Source organism: Carcharodon carcharias, chromosome 10 (assembly GCF_017639515.1).
Source record: "Carcharodon carcharias isolate sCarCar2 chromosome 10, sCarCar2.pri, whole genome shotgun sequence".
Lineage (NCBI taxonomy): Eukaryota > Metazoa > Chordata > Chondrichthyes > Lamniformes > Lamnidae > Carcharodon > Carcharodon carcharias.
In genome coordinates this window covers 10,159,400-10,175,936 of record NC_054476.1, presented here as the reverse complement: position 1 = coordinate 10,175,936, position 16,537 = coordinate 10,159,400, and the positions used below count along the sequence as shown (strand labels likewise).

At 41.9% G+C, this 16,537-nt stretch overlaps 1 protein-coding gene across 3 annotated transcripts in view; it reads right to left on the bottom strand.

Moving 5' to 3' along the window:
• Window positions 1–16,537, bottom strand: part of lrp4 (low density lipoprotein receptor-related protein 4) — a 422,664-nt gene that overhangs the window by 17,182 nt on the left and 388,945 nt on the right. For all 3 annotated transcript variants that reach the window (XM_041197751.1, XM_041197752.1, XM_041197754.1), the window contains exons 34-37: window positions 14,933–15,062; window positions 12,335–12,405; window positions 9,024–9,111; window positions 6,606–6,747 (exon numbers count right to left, since the gene is read on the bottom strand). In XM_041197751.1, coding sequence (XP_041053685.1) covers window positions 6,606–6,747; window positions 9,024–9,111; window positions 12,335–12,405; window positions 14,933–15,062 — 431 coding nt within the window. The remainder of the gene's footprint in view (window positions 1–6,605; window positions 6,748–9,023; window positions 9,112–12,334; window positions 12,406–14,932; window positions 15,063–16,537) is intronic.

Sequence of the window (16,537 nt, the reverse complement as noted above, 5' to 3'; positions counted from 1 at the left end):
AATCTCAGGGAGTGGTCCATATAAAATTTGGAGACATTTAAAACCTTCTACTCAACAGCACTGTACCGAGTTTGCATTCTCCTTTGTTAATATTTCTTTAGATCTGTTAAATAAGTATATCTTTTAAACAAGAGACTGTTATCACCACAGAAAATGTCGTGGCCCTTTCCAGGTTTGCAAAATACCACGTTGCGTTATGCCAGCCCATGTCAAAAGGATGGAGGTTGCTGGGTGTGGGCTGTGGGTGTCACACAATCATGCTGACGTGTACCTGAGGTGACGTTTTAAGTAGAAGTCAGAAAATGAAAGGTGAAAGACTATCAGATTGACCAGAAAGCTGCAGTGGAGGAAAAAGATTTCCAAAAGACAACACATCAGTGATTTTGAATCTTCTATTTAGTATTGTTAAATAGTTTTGTGCTTTCTATTATACAGTATGTTGTTTTTTAACATTTATATTTACATATAAGTATATAAAAGATATCTGTTTATGTATTATATAATATATATAAAAACAGGACAACTTTTTCATACAATAGATGCAATATTGTAGGATTACTAAACCTGTCCCTACCCAGAGCTCAGCTGAATCCCTATAAGTCAGAACATCTTTACCTACTTGGGGATTTCAACGCAAGAGTGGACGCGGACCATGAAACATGACCCCTGTGCCTCGGACATCAGAGCCTGAGAAAGATGAATAAGAATGGACAGAGGCTACCTGTGCTTTGCTGCTACCACAAGCCTGTGTAGCTAACATCTTCTCTCAGAACAAACCATGCCAAGAGATGTGCTGGAGACATCCAAGATCAGGGCATTGGCACCAGCTGGACCTGACCATCACCAGACGTGACTCTCTGAACAGCATTCTCAGCACACACAGCTACCACAGTGCTGACTGCGATACAGATCACTCCTGGTGTGCACTAGGGTGAGGATGCAACACTCGAAGTTTTTTTCATTCAAAGCAGAGCTGCCAGCCTTGTATCAATATCAGTCAAACTGCCACTCAGATAAAAAACCTCCACTCTCCGACATTCCCACACAGAGTGCAGAAGTGAAATGCAACACACTTCTAGGCTCTGTCTACAATACCTCACTCTCAACATATGGGAAGCGAGAGCGGTAAAATGCTGACTGGTTCGAGGCTAACATCACTGTGATGGAACGTGTCATTGAAGCCAAGTGGTCTGCTCTCATTAATTACAAGAGAGGTCCGAGCGAGGAGACCCTGAATGGATTAAGAGTCGCTCAATGTAAAGTCCAACAGATTGTTAGACAGTGCACTAATGACTATTGGGTGGTGCACTGCAACTCTGCCAGAATATCCAGATGTCCTTCGGCACTGGGAATATCAGGGGCATTTATGAAGGAATGAAAAAGGCAACAGATCCATCAGCAAATAAAACGGCTCAATTGAAAACAAAGGCAGGGGAGGTCAGCATCCACTGCAATAGACGTTTGGAGAGATGGGTGGAACATTGATTTGTGTTGTACTCTAGAGAGATAGGAATCTGTCACTGGGGAAACTCTAGACACCATAGAAAGCCTGCCTGCCATTGCAGAGCTGGATATCGAACCCACGGTGGAGGAGCTTGGCAAAGTTATTGACTCGCTTGCCATGGACAAAGCTGCAAAGCCTCCAACAAGGAACAGCTTCAGCAACAAGTGGACAGACTCTCTCACAACTGTAAAGAGTTTGCTGATGCTGTACCACCTGAACTCATCAAGCATGAACTCACCAGCACTCCTACAACATCTGCACAACCTTCTCTGTCTCTTCTAGAGGGATAGTCAGTGCCCCATGGTATGTGTGATGCAAAGATTGTGACTCTGCATAAGAACAAAGGTGACTGGAGAAATTGGAACAACTATCGAGACATCTTCCTGCTGAGAATCGCGGGGAAAGTATTGGCCCACGTTGCCTTTGTCAGACTGCAGATCCTGGCCGAACACATCTACCCCAAATCCTGGTTTCAGAATAGGAGGATCAACAATTGATTGATCTTCTCAGTCCGGCAGCAGCAAGAGAAATACCGTGAACACAGGAGACCCCTGTGTATTGCCTTTATCAATCTCACCAGGGCATAAGAACATGTGTGTAAAGGTGCTCTATTTAAGTTGCTGGAGAAAATTGGCTCCCCACTGAAGCTGCTCAGTGTAATCCCCTCTTTCCATGACAACATGATGGGTAAGGTCAGATATGATGGGGCAACAGCAGGACCCTTTGAGATCCGCAGTGGGGTCAAACAGGGTTGTGCTCTGACACCGATACTCTTTGGAACGTTCTTCTATTTGCTGCCGTCATATACCTTTAGGTTATTTAGAGAGGGTGTCCACTTACATGCAGGAACCTACAGAAAGCTGTTCAACGTTGCTCGCCTGAGATCCCAAAGGTGCGCCAAACCCTCATCAGAGAGCTGCTCTAAGCTGACGATGCCGCACTAGCATTCCATACTGAGGAACACCTGCAGTGGCAAATGGACAGACTCTCTCATGCCTGTAAAGAGTTTGGTTTGACCATCAGCATCAGGAAAACACATGTCCAGGTCCAGCATGTTGCCATATTTCCATCTATCAACATTAACAATGTGACACTGGAGGTTGTTGATAGCTTCACATATCTAGCCTCCACAATCACCAGCAATCTGTCACTTGATGCTGAAATCAACCCACACATCACAAAAGCTGCAGCTGTTATATCCAAGCTGAGTAAGTGTGTGTGGAACAACAGAAATCTGACTGAGAACATCAAACTGTGAGTCTACCAAGTCTGCATCCTCAGTGCACTCCTCTACAGTAGTGAGACCTGGACAACATATGCTAGGCAGGAGAAAAGGCTGAACAGTTTCCACCTTCGCTGTTTCAGACCTATCTTTGCAATCTCTTGGCAGGCCAACAGCTCAAAGGTCCAGGAGTGTGCTAATTCTATCAGCATATACTCATTGCTAAGCCAACGATGGCTGCACTGGCTCAGCCACATTCATCAAACGGATGATGGTCGTATACCCAAAGACCTTCTGCATGGTGAACTGGTCATTGGGTCACGACCTTCTGAGCATCCATACCTCCACTGCAAGGACACCCACAAGCGAGACATGAAGATGGCGGAAACTGACAATGACAACGGGGAGACAGTCGCTGATGGCCGTGACCTCTGGAGGCTGACTGTTTGGAAGGGCAGGATTGGAAGCAGAAACACAAAGTTCAGCTGGCTGAGAGGAGGGCCCAGAGAAAACGGAGGCCAGTGAATCGTGCACCATCTCAGCTCACTATCTTCCTCTGCAGCAAATGCGGCAGAGACTGCCATGCCAGAGTGAGGCTCCTGAGCTGCAACAAGTGATGCTTGACACAGAGATGATCACCATGGCGCAAACCATCATCTTCGAGACAGAATGCTGCCACTAGTGCCCAAACCTGCCATAATATTCCTTATGTCCTGACTTCTCCCTGTTCTTCTTCATCTGCTATCTTGAAAACTCCGCAGTTTCCCTTATTTTCTGGGAAAGAGTGTAGTGTGGGTAGATTAATGCCACAAACAAGATGCAGTTCAAATAGCCCCTTCTCCATTGCAGTGCGCCTTGACACTCTTGCTGCAGAATTAGCAGGGAAGTATTATGCTTTTCAGAGATTCAAATTGGGAATAGAGAGAAGATAGAGATGGGGACAAGAGGTGGATAGGAACAAAGCAGGCTACGTTAAACACATGTCCAAGTTAACCATTTAAAGATTAATATGTAGTCACTGATTGCAGCTAAGCACAATGCTGTACCCCTGAATCAATGATCTAAAGGTTACCATAGTGACCAATGGCATGTCTTTACGCTTAAACTTGCTTTTTTATCTTCATTATTGGTCACCATTATTTCTGTAATCAAAGGATGAGGGACTGTTGTCTTGACCTTTGTCCCCAAGAAACACCCATTTCCAGGGCAGGAAGATCAGGAAAAGGGGCAGAGCCCTGTTATGTCAGGTCTACACCACCTTAATGTTGCCCACAGGGAAGGATTCGAAAGAATGGGCATTGTACCAATGAAAATGAGATGGCAAGCTGACAAGATAATTTTTTTTATGCAGAACTTCAAACACTGGGGTCTCTGTTCAGCTGGTTTGCAGCAACAACCAAGGCTGAGGGCCAGGAATACAGCGGAGCTGGAGGGACCTGCAGCTGCATTCAAATCCCCCCCAAGCCCCGCCACCCCTTTTTGCTTGTGATGAGTCAAAGATAGCCCTGAACTATGTTATCAGGTCAGAATAGGAAATCGTATGTCCGACTTTTGTTCTTCTCCCCTTCAGTTGACTCTGTGCTTGTTTCCTTCTCACCAATGTCTGTCCCGCCAATGTCCTGTTCCACTGGGTGCATTATCATCCAGTCATAGATGTTACCCAAGTAGTCAATCTTAACAAGAAGTCACGTCGACATATTGCTAACAGAGACAACGGAGGGACATATACTGTTTTCTTAGTTGCCCTTCACTTGCGCATTGGTTGTGCTGATTCTGCACAGCCTGTCCTGTCTGCTTATAATATTCTCTCCTCTGCAAAAAACCATGTATCACAAACTGTGGGCAGCGCATTCAGACATGCTCACTCTGCCCAGTGGATCCAATCACTAACGTGCTAGACTAGGAACTATCCCAGCTCTGTGGAAGAAACACATGCATGTCAACCGTCAGCACATCATGATAACAGTCAGCATTTCGGGAGCACGCACTAGGCCACTTTCCCCTTTAAGTATTGCTCCCAGCCACTTACTGTTCCAAATGGAAGAAATCCTAATCACTGCACCGGTGGGCAGGAGTTTCATTGAAAACAGAAATTCCCACTCAAGAATACAGAATGGCCAGAATCAGTCTGCACTAAGGTAGGAGGGACACGGAATGGGATAGGAGGCAGGTGTGGAAAATGGAAGGAGGAATGGATGGAGAGGGGGGAAAATAGATGACAATGGAAGGGAGTCGGAAATAAAAAAGGGAGAGGTAAGGTGGCGGAGGATTTGTGGAATAAGTGGTAGGAAGCTGACACTTTGGGGTAGAAAAGCTTTGTTTCAGTATTAAATGGGGGAGTGGGGAATGAGTGTCAGATTTAAATGAGGGAAGGAAGGTAAGAGACAGCGTAAATGGGAGCGGGGAGAGTAAAGGGCAAAGTGGGGAGAGGAAAGACAGCCAAGGTGATCTGAAGGTGCTCAAGCGGATAAGGGTCGCACTGACAGGTTGGAGAAGAAAATCAGCTTGAACTGGGTTGGAGAGGGTAAAACTGAATTGAAGGGGAAGTGGGCGAAGTGTGCCAGAATGAACTGTGAAGGCTGGAGTATAAAAGAAGCTCTCTCTGAACCGGTCTGGAGCAGTTTGTTTGGACTCGGTTGGTGGGTTGTGGCCACCTTATGATTCGGGGTCTTTGAAACTCATCGTCAAATATTAGGTTGTTTTTCCTTTTTTTATTTTATTTTTTTAAAAATGATCAATTGTGAAATATGAAAGTGCTTACAATTAATCAGTGTTCCCCATTATTAATGTAAAAATTCAAAATCTTCCAGGGAAGTACATTCTGGACCCAGCTAAAAATGAGCTACTGGTTTTTGTGCCGTCAGTATTTGCATGTTTTTCTCCCAGTCTTTTAAGCATGTTGGTTTCCATCTAACTCAAGAGAAGAAACCCTCGGACATACCCCTTACTTAAGTTAAAAACCAGTGTAACTATTTGTTTTCATAAATCGTTGATTTTTAATCTGGGGAGTTCTCGAGTCGTCAGGTTTTTGGAGGCTGTTTAAGCTGTTTAGAAACCGTTGCTAAGATGTTGTTAAGTTAGCTCGGTTTGGCACCTATGATAGCATCACAAGAACATCAATCTGCATTGCAAATTAGGCCCAGTTATCCACCCAGGGGGAAATATGTTATATAAAGGAAATAAATGTTGCCACAGCTTAAAAAACATCAATTCCATTTGCTATAGTTAACATAATGACCTCCTAATTGTTAATTATGTGTCCCCTACAACTCAATAGTTCCTTCCAACTTCAACACATTATCAAACTTAACCCTCAAACGGTGATGTGGGGCAGGATATTTCCGATAGCGGAGGTTCCCGCCCCACCACTCGAAGAGTTGGCAGCATCTCCCTGCCAATCACACAGCTCTGCAGCCACCTGACACTGCATGTCACCTAATCACTGCTTTGGAGGTCATGTGGGCAGTGCCCCTGTCTCCGGGCCAGAAGTTCAGGGTTCAAGTCCGGCCCCAGGACTTGATGGCCGAGGAAGGTGTGCTCCTAACAGGGCCAAACAGGTTGATGATCAACCTGCAACTCCTTCCAACACTCCAATGGCAGGCGGTAAGAGTGGGGGAGATTCCTGGCTAGCCGTGTGATGGAAAGAACGTTGGAGCCTCTACCATCACTATCCATAGCTCCAGACTACAACATTCATGTATAAATGCCTGTTGCAGCAACTTAGACTCCCTACGATTCACTACCTCCTGAGTGACATTCCCCTTTTTGCTCTTTTCAACACTGAACAACATACTGGGCATTGACTTTGAATATATATATTTTTTTTACAAGCTTGCTGATAAAATAGTAATCCAAACCAGACTCATTTGTGAAACTTACCTCTTTTTTATATCGAAGCTGATTATATATAGCAGGTTTCTGAACTGTTTCGATTTTCACCTCCTGTGTCGATGTACGGTATGATGGATTGCTGTAAGTTAGGTTGCTCACAACAGGATCGTTGAACTTTGCCTTTTTATGCCTGACGAGGGAAGAAGTTAAGTTATTTGTACTGCGCAAGAAAAAGACGCCATCTTTACACCTGAAATGGTCCATCTCCAGGAAACTGACACAAAACCTGGATGAGGTGAAGGAGTTTCACAGCCAATGGGGGCAGGACGGAGGTGGGCGAGCGGCCAATCAGCATGCCAGTGCCATCCCCGCACCTGAGCCATTCCCCCGGAGGCCAGATCAGGGGCACAAGCGGCGGGTGGCCCAGTGAGGTGAATTAGAGGCAAACCGAAGCCAATTATCAGATGCCAACTGGAATTTTCCAATCAGTCTGCAGGCCCCACCCATATGGCATCAGCAGGTCAGCAGCTGCCTGGGGCACATCCGCCTGGCACTGAAACATTGCATTAACTGAAATCACTGCATGCCTTGTAAGAGGGCAAATATCCCTTGTGGGCAGAGTGTGCCAACGCACTGTTCTATCAGAGGAAGGTCGGACGGGTGTGGAGCTGATTATACCATCACCACCAGATCTCCGGTGGTTCAAGAGGGAAGCTCAGCATTGCCAATGAATAAGCAGCATCACCAGTATGGGCAACATCAGCGGAGTAATTAAAGAACGATCAAACCCGTCATCTCCCTGGTCTACACCAGTTAATATATTTACCCAGTGAACCACAGTCAGTGAGATGGGGCATCATGGGGCCTGTTCACTGCAGGAACTATAGCACAAAATTACAGGATTTTAGAATGTTTCAAAGAATAAGATACAAATATAATACCTGTATATAATAATAAGATACAAATATAATACCTGTATAAGATACAAATATAATATCTGTATATAATAAGATACAAATACCTGTATATAAGATACAAATATAATACCTGTATATAATAATAAGATACAAATATAATACCTGTATAAGATACAAATATAATATCTGTATATAATAAGGTACAAATACCTGTATATAATAAGATACAAATATAATACCTGTATATAATAATAAGATACAAATATAATACCTGTATAAGATACAAATATAATATCTGTATATAATAAGGTACAAATACCTGTATATAAGATACAAATATAATACCTGTATATAATAATAAGATACAAATATAATACCTGTATAAGATACAAATATAATATCTGTATATAATAAGGTACAAATACCTGTATATAATAAGATACAAATATAATACCTGTATATAATAATAAGATACAAATATAATACCTGTATAAGATACAAATATAATATCTGTATATAATAAGGTACAAATACCTGTATATAATAAGATACAAATATAATACCTGTATATAATAATAAGATACAAATATAATACCTGTATAAGATACAAATATAATATCTGTATATAATAAGGTACAAATACCTGTATATAATAAGATACAAATATAATACCTGTATATAATAATAAGATACAAATATAATACCTGTATAAGATACAAATATAATATCTGTATATAATAAGGTACAAATACCTGTATATAATAAGATACAAATATAATACCTGTATATAATAATAAGATACAAATATAATACCTGTATAAGATACAAATATAATATCTGTATATAATAAGGTACAAATACCTGTATATAATAAGATACAAATATAATACCTGTATATAATAATAAGATACAAATATAATACCTGTATAAGATACAAATATAATATCTGTATATAATAAGGTACAAATACCTGTATATAAGATACAAATATAATACCTGTATATAATAATAAGATACAAATATAATACCTGTATAAGATACAAATATAATATCTGTATATAATAAGGTACAAATACCTGTATATAATAAGATACAAATATAATACCTGTATATAATAAGATACAAATATAATACCTGTATAAGATACAAATATAATATCTGTATATAATAAGGTACAAATACCTGTATATAAGATACAAATATAATACCTGTATATAATAAGATACAAATACCTGTATATAAGATACAAATATAATACCTGTATAAGATACAAATATAATATCTGTATATAATAAGGTACAAATACCTGTATATAAGATACAAATATAATACCTGTATATAAGATACAAATACCTGTATATAATAATAAGATACAAATATAATACCTGTATATAAGATACAAATACCTGTATATAATAAGATACAAATATAATACCCGTATGTAATAAGATATAAATATAATACCTGTATATAATAAGATACAAATATAATACCTGTATATAATAATAAGATACAAATACCTGTATATAATAAGATACAAATATAATACCTGTATATAATGACTGCAGCTATGAGAATCAGGATTGCCAATATTGACAGGATGGCTCCAACGATGTAACTTATATGTAACCCTTCACCTGCAACAGTGGTCAGAATGAAAAGAAATAAAATGTCAAACCCTATAGAAAATGTATCCTTATTTTGTTGCAGAATAATACATGAAAAGGCAATCAGAAAGTTGAAAAAAGTTTCTGATTGTATTATGAAGATAAAGCAAATTCAATGCTTTAAATTGGTTCACCTGCAGATAACTGAGAATGATTTGTGAACCTAAAGAAACTTGTTCCTTACTAACATCCATTCACTGAATAGCAGCTCTAACACCCACTGCTACCCCTTCACCTCAAAAGAAAAATATAGGGAGAATAATCATAGAACCAAAAAAAATTGTTTTAGAATTTTAATTCGATTCTCTCTCATTTTCTCCACTGTTATCACAATTGTCAATGGAGGTAGTGATGTAAAGCACCAAAAATCATGTAGTTATCCTGCACGGCCCTTTTGACAATGGCCTAGATTTTGTAGGGTTGTTTGGGGGGGGGGGGGTGTTGGGAACTGCTCGGGCCCCCGGAGAGAAAGTGATCCGGCAGCCGATGAACCTGAAAGAAGCCTGTGCTGCAGCCATAACACGCTGCAGATGGGCTTAACTGGGTGATAGTGGGACTTCAACCCCTCAGTGGCAGGAAGTCCTGCCCTTGAGACTGGCTGGCCTAGGGAGGGGTGTGGGGAGCTGGTTTTGGAGTGCAGGTGGGAGGGAGTGATGGGGGCTAAATCTTTTTGGTTGGGTGGGTTGTATCCCCACTGCATCCCTGACTTTTTGTGTTTAAAAATAACGGCATGCTCACTCCTGCCCAATGAGGGCGATGCATTATCTAGGTCAACTGGCATGTTAACAAGCTCAAGTGATCCTTAATTATCCATTAGAAAACGGCAGCACTTTACTGTGTTCTGGGCAGGGGTGGGGGGGGCACTGCAGAGGGACCATTGTTTGGCCATTAGTGTGAGGACTTCAGCTGTTGCACTGACAGCTTTTTAAACTTTAAACTGAAAAAGTTTACAATGCAGCAAGGTGTACCACCCAGGCCGCTTCTCACAATTCACTGGCGAAGAGTTGTCAGGATAATTGACTCCATAATGTTTACAATTTTATCAGCTCTCAAAGGTCACACTGATATAAAGGAACTGCTGGCAGGGCAGCAGTGGGATTTATGCAGTCAAACAATGTTGTTATGAGTGAGGAGCATCAAATCAGCTTACACGTATAAACTAACATGAACCAATGCAGTGCAATGCTGACACCATGACTTCTCCCTGAGGAAACCTGCTCACTCATGCTCCAGTGGTAAAGTGCTCCCTCTAGTGGCCCGGCTGAGATTAGGATTAACAATCATGAGACAACTTGCTTTTTTATAAAGCACCTTTAACCGAGGTTATGCAACATTTGGGTGGGTCTCCAGGCAGCTTTAGCGGCATCCTCCTCACCCGACCGGGAGATGGGTGGGCAGAGGGATTGGCTGGTGCTTTAGGTTGTTTTGAAACCCGACGATGTGTTGTCAACCAGTGACAAAACAGGCTGAAGGACTAATGTAATGCTGCCAACGGAAGACAGAGACCATGAAAGGAATGTCTTCAACAGTGAACTAAAACTCTCTGCATCTTTCATGGATTCCTTAAAAATTGAGAATGTGGATTTTAAATGGTAAGGGCTTCAATAGAGTTGGGGCAAAGCTCATCTAACACCTTAAAAACCCACTCCTGATGTACACCTGGGCATTGTACTATCTACAGGGTGTACTAGAGTAACTTACCCTGGTTTCTTCACCAGCATCTCCCAAACCTGCAACTTCCAACACCCAGAAGAGTGAGGGCAGCAGGTACATGGGAACAGCTTCATCTCCATGTTTCCATCCAAATCACACAACGTCACAACTTGGGACATATATATCATTCCTTCATCAGTGGCAGCCATACCTTCAACTGGTGAAACCCGAAGCTTTGGAATTCCCTCATATATCTCTTCACTTCCCTTCTTCCTGCTTCCTCCTTAATATCCATCTCTATGACCAAGCTTTCGGTCATTTGCCCTCCTTATACCTCCTTATATTGCCATACTGGCCATAGAGGGAGTGCAACAGAGGATCACCAGGTTAATCCCTGGAATGTCTTATGAGGAGAGATTGGGGAGACTGGGTCTGTATTCCTTGGGGTTTTGAAGAATGAGGGGTGACCTCATTGAAATGTGTAAAATTATTACAGGGTGTGATGGGGTGGATGTAGATCAGATGTTTCCCCTGGCTGGTGAGTCTAAAAGTTTTTTTAAAATTCATTCATGGGATGTGAGTGTTGCTGGCTGGGCCAGCATTGATTGCCCATCCCCAATTGCCCTTGTTCAGAGGGCATTTAAGAGTCAACCACATTGCTGTGGGTCTGGAGTCACATGTAGGCCAGACCAGGTAAGGACAGCAGATTTCCTTCCCTAAAGGACATTAGTGAACCAGATGGGTTCTTACAACAATCAGCAATGGTTTCATGGTCATCATCAGACTTTTAATTGCAGATTTTTACTGAATTCTAATTCCACCATCTGCCGTGGCAGGATTCGAACTCAGGTCCCCAGAGCACTACCCTGGGGGGTATCTGGATTACTAGCCCAGCAACAATACCACTACGCCATCACCTCCCCATCAGAGGGCACAATCTCAGAATAAGGGGTAGGCCATTTAAGACTGAGATGTGGAGGAATTTCTTCATTCAGAGGGCAATGAATCTTTGGAATTCTCTATCCTAGAGGACTGTGGAACCTCAGCCATTGAGCACGTTCAAGACAGAAATTTCTAGGAGACTAATGACATCAAGGGATATGGAGATAGTACAGGGAAGTGGTGTTGAGGCAGATGATCAGCCATGATCTAATTGAACAGCGGAGCAGGCGCAATGGGCTGAATGGCCCACTCCTGTTCCCGTGTTCCCATGTTCCTATGTTGCTCAGTGTCAAATTTTATTTGCTTGTGTGAGGTGCCTTGGGCCATTTCACAAAGGTAAAGGTGCTTTATAAATATAAGTTGTTGTTCCTTCACCATTGCTGGGTCAAAATCCTGGAACTCCCTACCTTCATTGGACTGCAGCAGTTCAAGAGGACTCACCACCACCTTCGCAAGAGTAACTAAAACAGGACAATAATTACTGGCTTTTCTAGCATCGTGCATATCCCAAGAATGAATTAAAATAAAATACGGGGGAACCGATCACAGTCGAACACACAAGATTTTCTTAGCCTCATTCCACTGTGCAGAAACGTACCAGTTATCGCAGGCAACACCTGGTTTACATTCCGGTCACACAGACCTTGAGTTGCATCTTTCTGAGAACAGCTGGAGAAAAAAACATTGCATTTAGCAACTGACATGAAACTGAAAAGTTTACAACATCACTGCTGACCATTTCAATACTTATAACTGGCACTACTAACCCTGCGAGATGAAGATTATTTAATGGTTTATTAATGTGAATAATCGGGCGATCATTCATTCATCTATGATGGTTACGCAAGCATTTCAAATGTTGAACGAACATTTCAATCTACGAGCAATGATGCAACACATGCCTTGCAATTACCATCAGACTGCCGTGGTAAAGTAGCAGCAGAAGGCAATTTCTTTCTCTTCATCGTTTTCCCTTCTCCTCTCTTAAAGGTGTTGAACTCTGCTTACCAGAGACGGTTACATAGCCAGCAAACATCTATCTCACTCAAGTTCAAAAAGCTATCAGACAGCTCCAGATGTTACAACTGACCTAAGAATGTAAGAAATAGGAGCAGGAATAGGCCATTTGGCCCCTCAAACCAACTCTGCCAATCAATAATGCTATTCAACCTGACTGTGGCCTTAATTCTACTTTCCTACCTGTGCCCTATAACCTTTGACTTCCTTGTCAATCAAAAATCTGTCTAACTCAGTCTTCAATATATTCAATAACCCAGCCTTCACTGCTTGCTGGGGGAGAGAAGTCCAAACACTAATGGTGCCCAAAGGAGAAGTTCTTCCTCATATCCATCTTAAATGCGAGACCCCTCATTTTTAAACTGTACCCCCTTGTTGTGGATTCTCCCACAGTATCCTCTCAGTATTTACCCTGTCAAGTCCCTTCAGAACCGTATATGTTTCAATAAGATCACCTCTTGTTCTTCGAAACCCCGATGAGTATAGACCCAATCTGCTCAAACCTTTCTTCATAAGACCAACCCCTCATCCCAGGAATCAACCTAGTGAACTTCCTCTGCACTGCTTCTACTGCAAGTTGGTCCCTCCTTCAGTAAGGTAACCAAATCTGCACAGTGCTCTAGGTTTGGTCTCAACCTGTACATCCGTAGCAAGACTTCCCTACATTTATACTCCATTCCCTTTGCAATAATAGCAAACATTCCAGTTGCCTTCCTAATTACTTGCAGTAACCAGCATGCTGACTTTATATGAGTAATGTAAAAGGACATGCAGGTCCCCCTCTGAATCAGCATGCTGTAGCCTCTCTCTAGTTAAACATCAACCTGGGCTTGTTCACATCTGCTCACAGGTAGAGAGCCAGTGGCAGCGAACACAGCAAGGCTTCTGGCAAAACCGTGGCACACAATTTGAAAGACCTAATTATAATTTGACTCCGTCAACCAAGGTCTTGGATTCCTGATACCAAAGGTAATTATTAAAATTGCAAAGTGCAACATTTTGGTTTGCAGTCACACAGGTGTAAGTGGCATCTGTGCTGTGACACGTGCAGCTCTTAAAGAATTTATCAGGTGAGGATATATAAAATAATCTAACTTTCATTCCCCTTGAGGGCAGTACTGTTTTCCAGTGAAATACCTGCGATCACATGATGTGACAAACACTCCCACACTTTCAGCCACTGCACGAGCATAGCTCAGTGTCGCTATTATTTATGGCAGTTGCCTTATTTTAATTTCTGAGGCGGCATAAAACAAACCTTATTATCAGGTCTGGGATTCAGGTTGGACTTGAGCAATTATTTGACCGAATTACTTTTCCCACCCAGAATGGGAAATTCTTTCACTGCCACTGGGAACCATCCTGCTCCTCTCTGGTGGCCTGGGACCCTCACTAACAGGGCTCTCAAAGGGGGCTCTCTGGACGGATATATATATAAATGATAGTATACATGCTCATCTGGTACTGGACGTGCCATTACACTGCCGAAACATAATTCCTGACCGACGGTGAATAGGTTCGCGATTTGTGATGACAGCAAGATCAATTTTAAACTGTTAATAATACCAAATCCACAGACTGCCATAAGACTTGTAACATCTCTCACACATTAGAGTTACTGTCTATTTACTTTGCAGCCTCCAGCATCAGAAACATAAGGGAAAATAACCTTTCTGCTCTTAATGTACCGATTCCAGAACTGCTATAAAAATCCACGGACAAAATCACAGCGCTATAACTGAAGCGAATTTTCGCCATGTTACATTTACGGGAATATTTTGAGCTCAGTCGTGAATGTAAACCAACGTAATGCTCAGTCCTCAATTCCAAATGGAATTTGTCGGGATTTATTTCATTTTCCATTTCATGCTGAGCAAGTCTCACCATGTAGCTGCACAACGAACCTGATATTTCCTTCTGCAGGCTCAAGCTCCCCTTGCAGTTAGAGAAACCGCATTAAATTGAATTTGTTTATTGCCTCGTTTGAACTGTTAATTAGGAGGCAACAGCGTTCAGCTGGTTCTGCTGTCATCTGGTTTGCAAATAGCAGCATAAGTGCCCAGGGTGAAGGCAATTCCAGCCTTCAAAATTTGTCCCAAGGTTAACTTGAATAAAATCAAAACCATCCTGGATCTGGCAGAAGGCATTATATAACGAGGGTAACAATCTGCACACTTACCTCTCGCTTGTATTCTCCACAGAATCCGTGGGCTTTTCAGGGAAAGAATCTAAGGGTTTGTGCGCGCCCCCTGTGTCAACTTTCTCATTAGAGCTGGTGGTTTCTGGATATGGAGGCATATACCCGGGAACTGCAAAAAATTGTGTTCATTAATTAGTCATTATGTTCAAATTGCGTTACACCACCTTTGACCATAGGTGCATCTTCAAAGTCTGTAAATGAAAGCTATGTCACAGTGCTCAGCACCTTTCGTTCCTATGTAACTAACTTCAGATCTGAGCCAATCTAGTTGAAGGAGGTGCCAAATAAAGAGGGAATTCTTTCCAAAAGATGGAGATAATTATAGGTGGAAAAGCCCAGCACACACACTCACACTCACACGCACACTCCATCATTGCCTGAAGAGAATATAAAGAAGAATATTCAAGGGCATTGGGATTGAATAGAAGAGTGGGAGCGGGCTTGGTTGCTTATGTGAAGAACACTAGCAAAACTGGAGTCAATGAGAATCAGAGAAATCTCTCCACTGGTTGGAGTCATACCTAGCACAAAGGAAGATGGTTGTGGTTGTTGCAGGACCTAACAAGCCCATAAGACGTAGGAGCGGAAGTCGGCCATTTGGCCCATTGAGTCTGCTCTGCTATTCAAGTTTTTGCCCACTCACTTAACCTGTCTATATCCCTCTGTAGACTCTTGGTATCATCCTCACCACCTACCTTCTGACCTATTTTTTGTGTCATCCACAAACTTGGCGATAGTACATTCACTTCCCTTCTCCAAGTCATTAATATATATTGTAAATAATTGTGGCCCCAGCTCTGATCCCCGTGGTACTCCACTAGTTACAGGTTACCATTCTGAAAATGTCCCCCTTATCCCAACTCTCTGTCCTCTATTAGTTGGCCAATCCTCTATCCATGATAATATACTACCCCCAACACCATGGGCTCTTACTTTATTAAGTAGCCTTATGTGCGGTACTTTATCAAACACCTTTTGGAAATCCAAATCTATTACATCTACTGGTTCCCCTTTATCTATCCTGCTTGTTACCTCCTCAAAGAATTCTAATAAATTTGTCAGGCATTATTTACCCTTCATGAAGCCATGCTGACTTTGCTTGATTATGTTATGTATTTACAAATGCTCTGCTATTGCATCCTTTATAATCGACTCTAACATTTTCCCAATGATGGATGTTAAGCTAACTGGCCTATAATTAACTGGTTTTTGTCTCCCTCCCTTTTTGAATAAGGGTGTTACATTGGGCCTTTCCAGAATTTAAGGATCCTTGGAAGATTACTACCGGTGCATCCACTACCTCTGCAGCTACTTCCTTTAATATCCTAAGATGCAACCCATCAGGTCCAGGGGACTTATTGGCCTTTAGCCCCGTTAGTTTCCCTAGTACTTTTTCTCTAGTGATAGTTATTGTACTTATTTCCTCCATCCATTTTGCCCCTTGATTATTAAGTATTTTTGGAATGCTATTAGTGTCTTCTACCATGAAGGCTGATGCAAATTATTTATTCAACTCCTCTGCCATTTCCTGGTTCCCATTATTATTTCCCCAGCCTCATTCTCTAAGGGGTCTATGTTCACTTT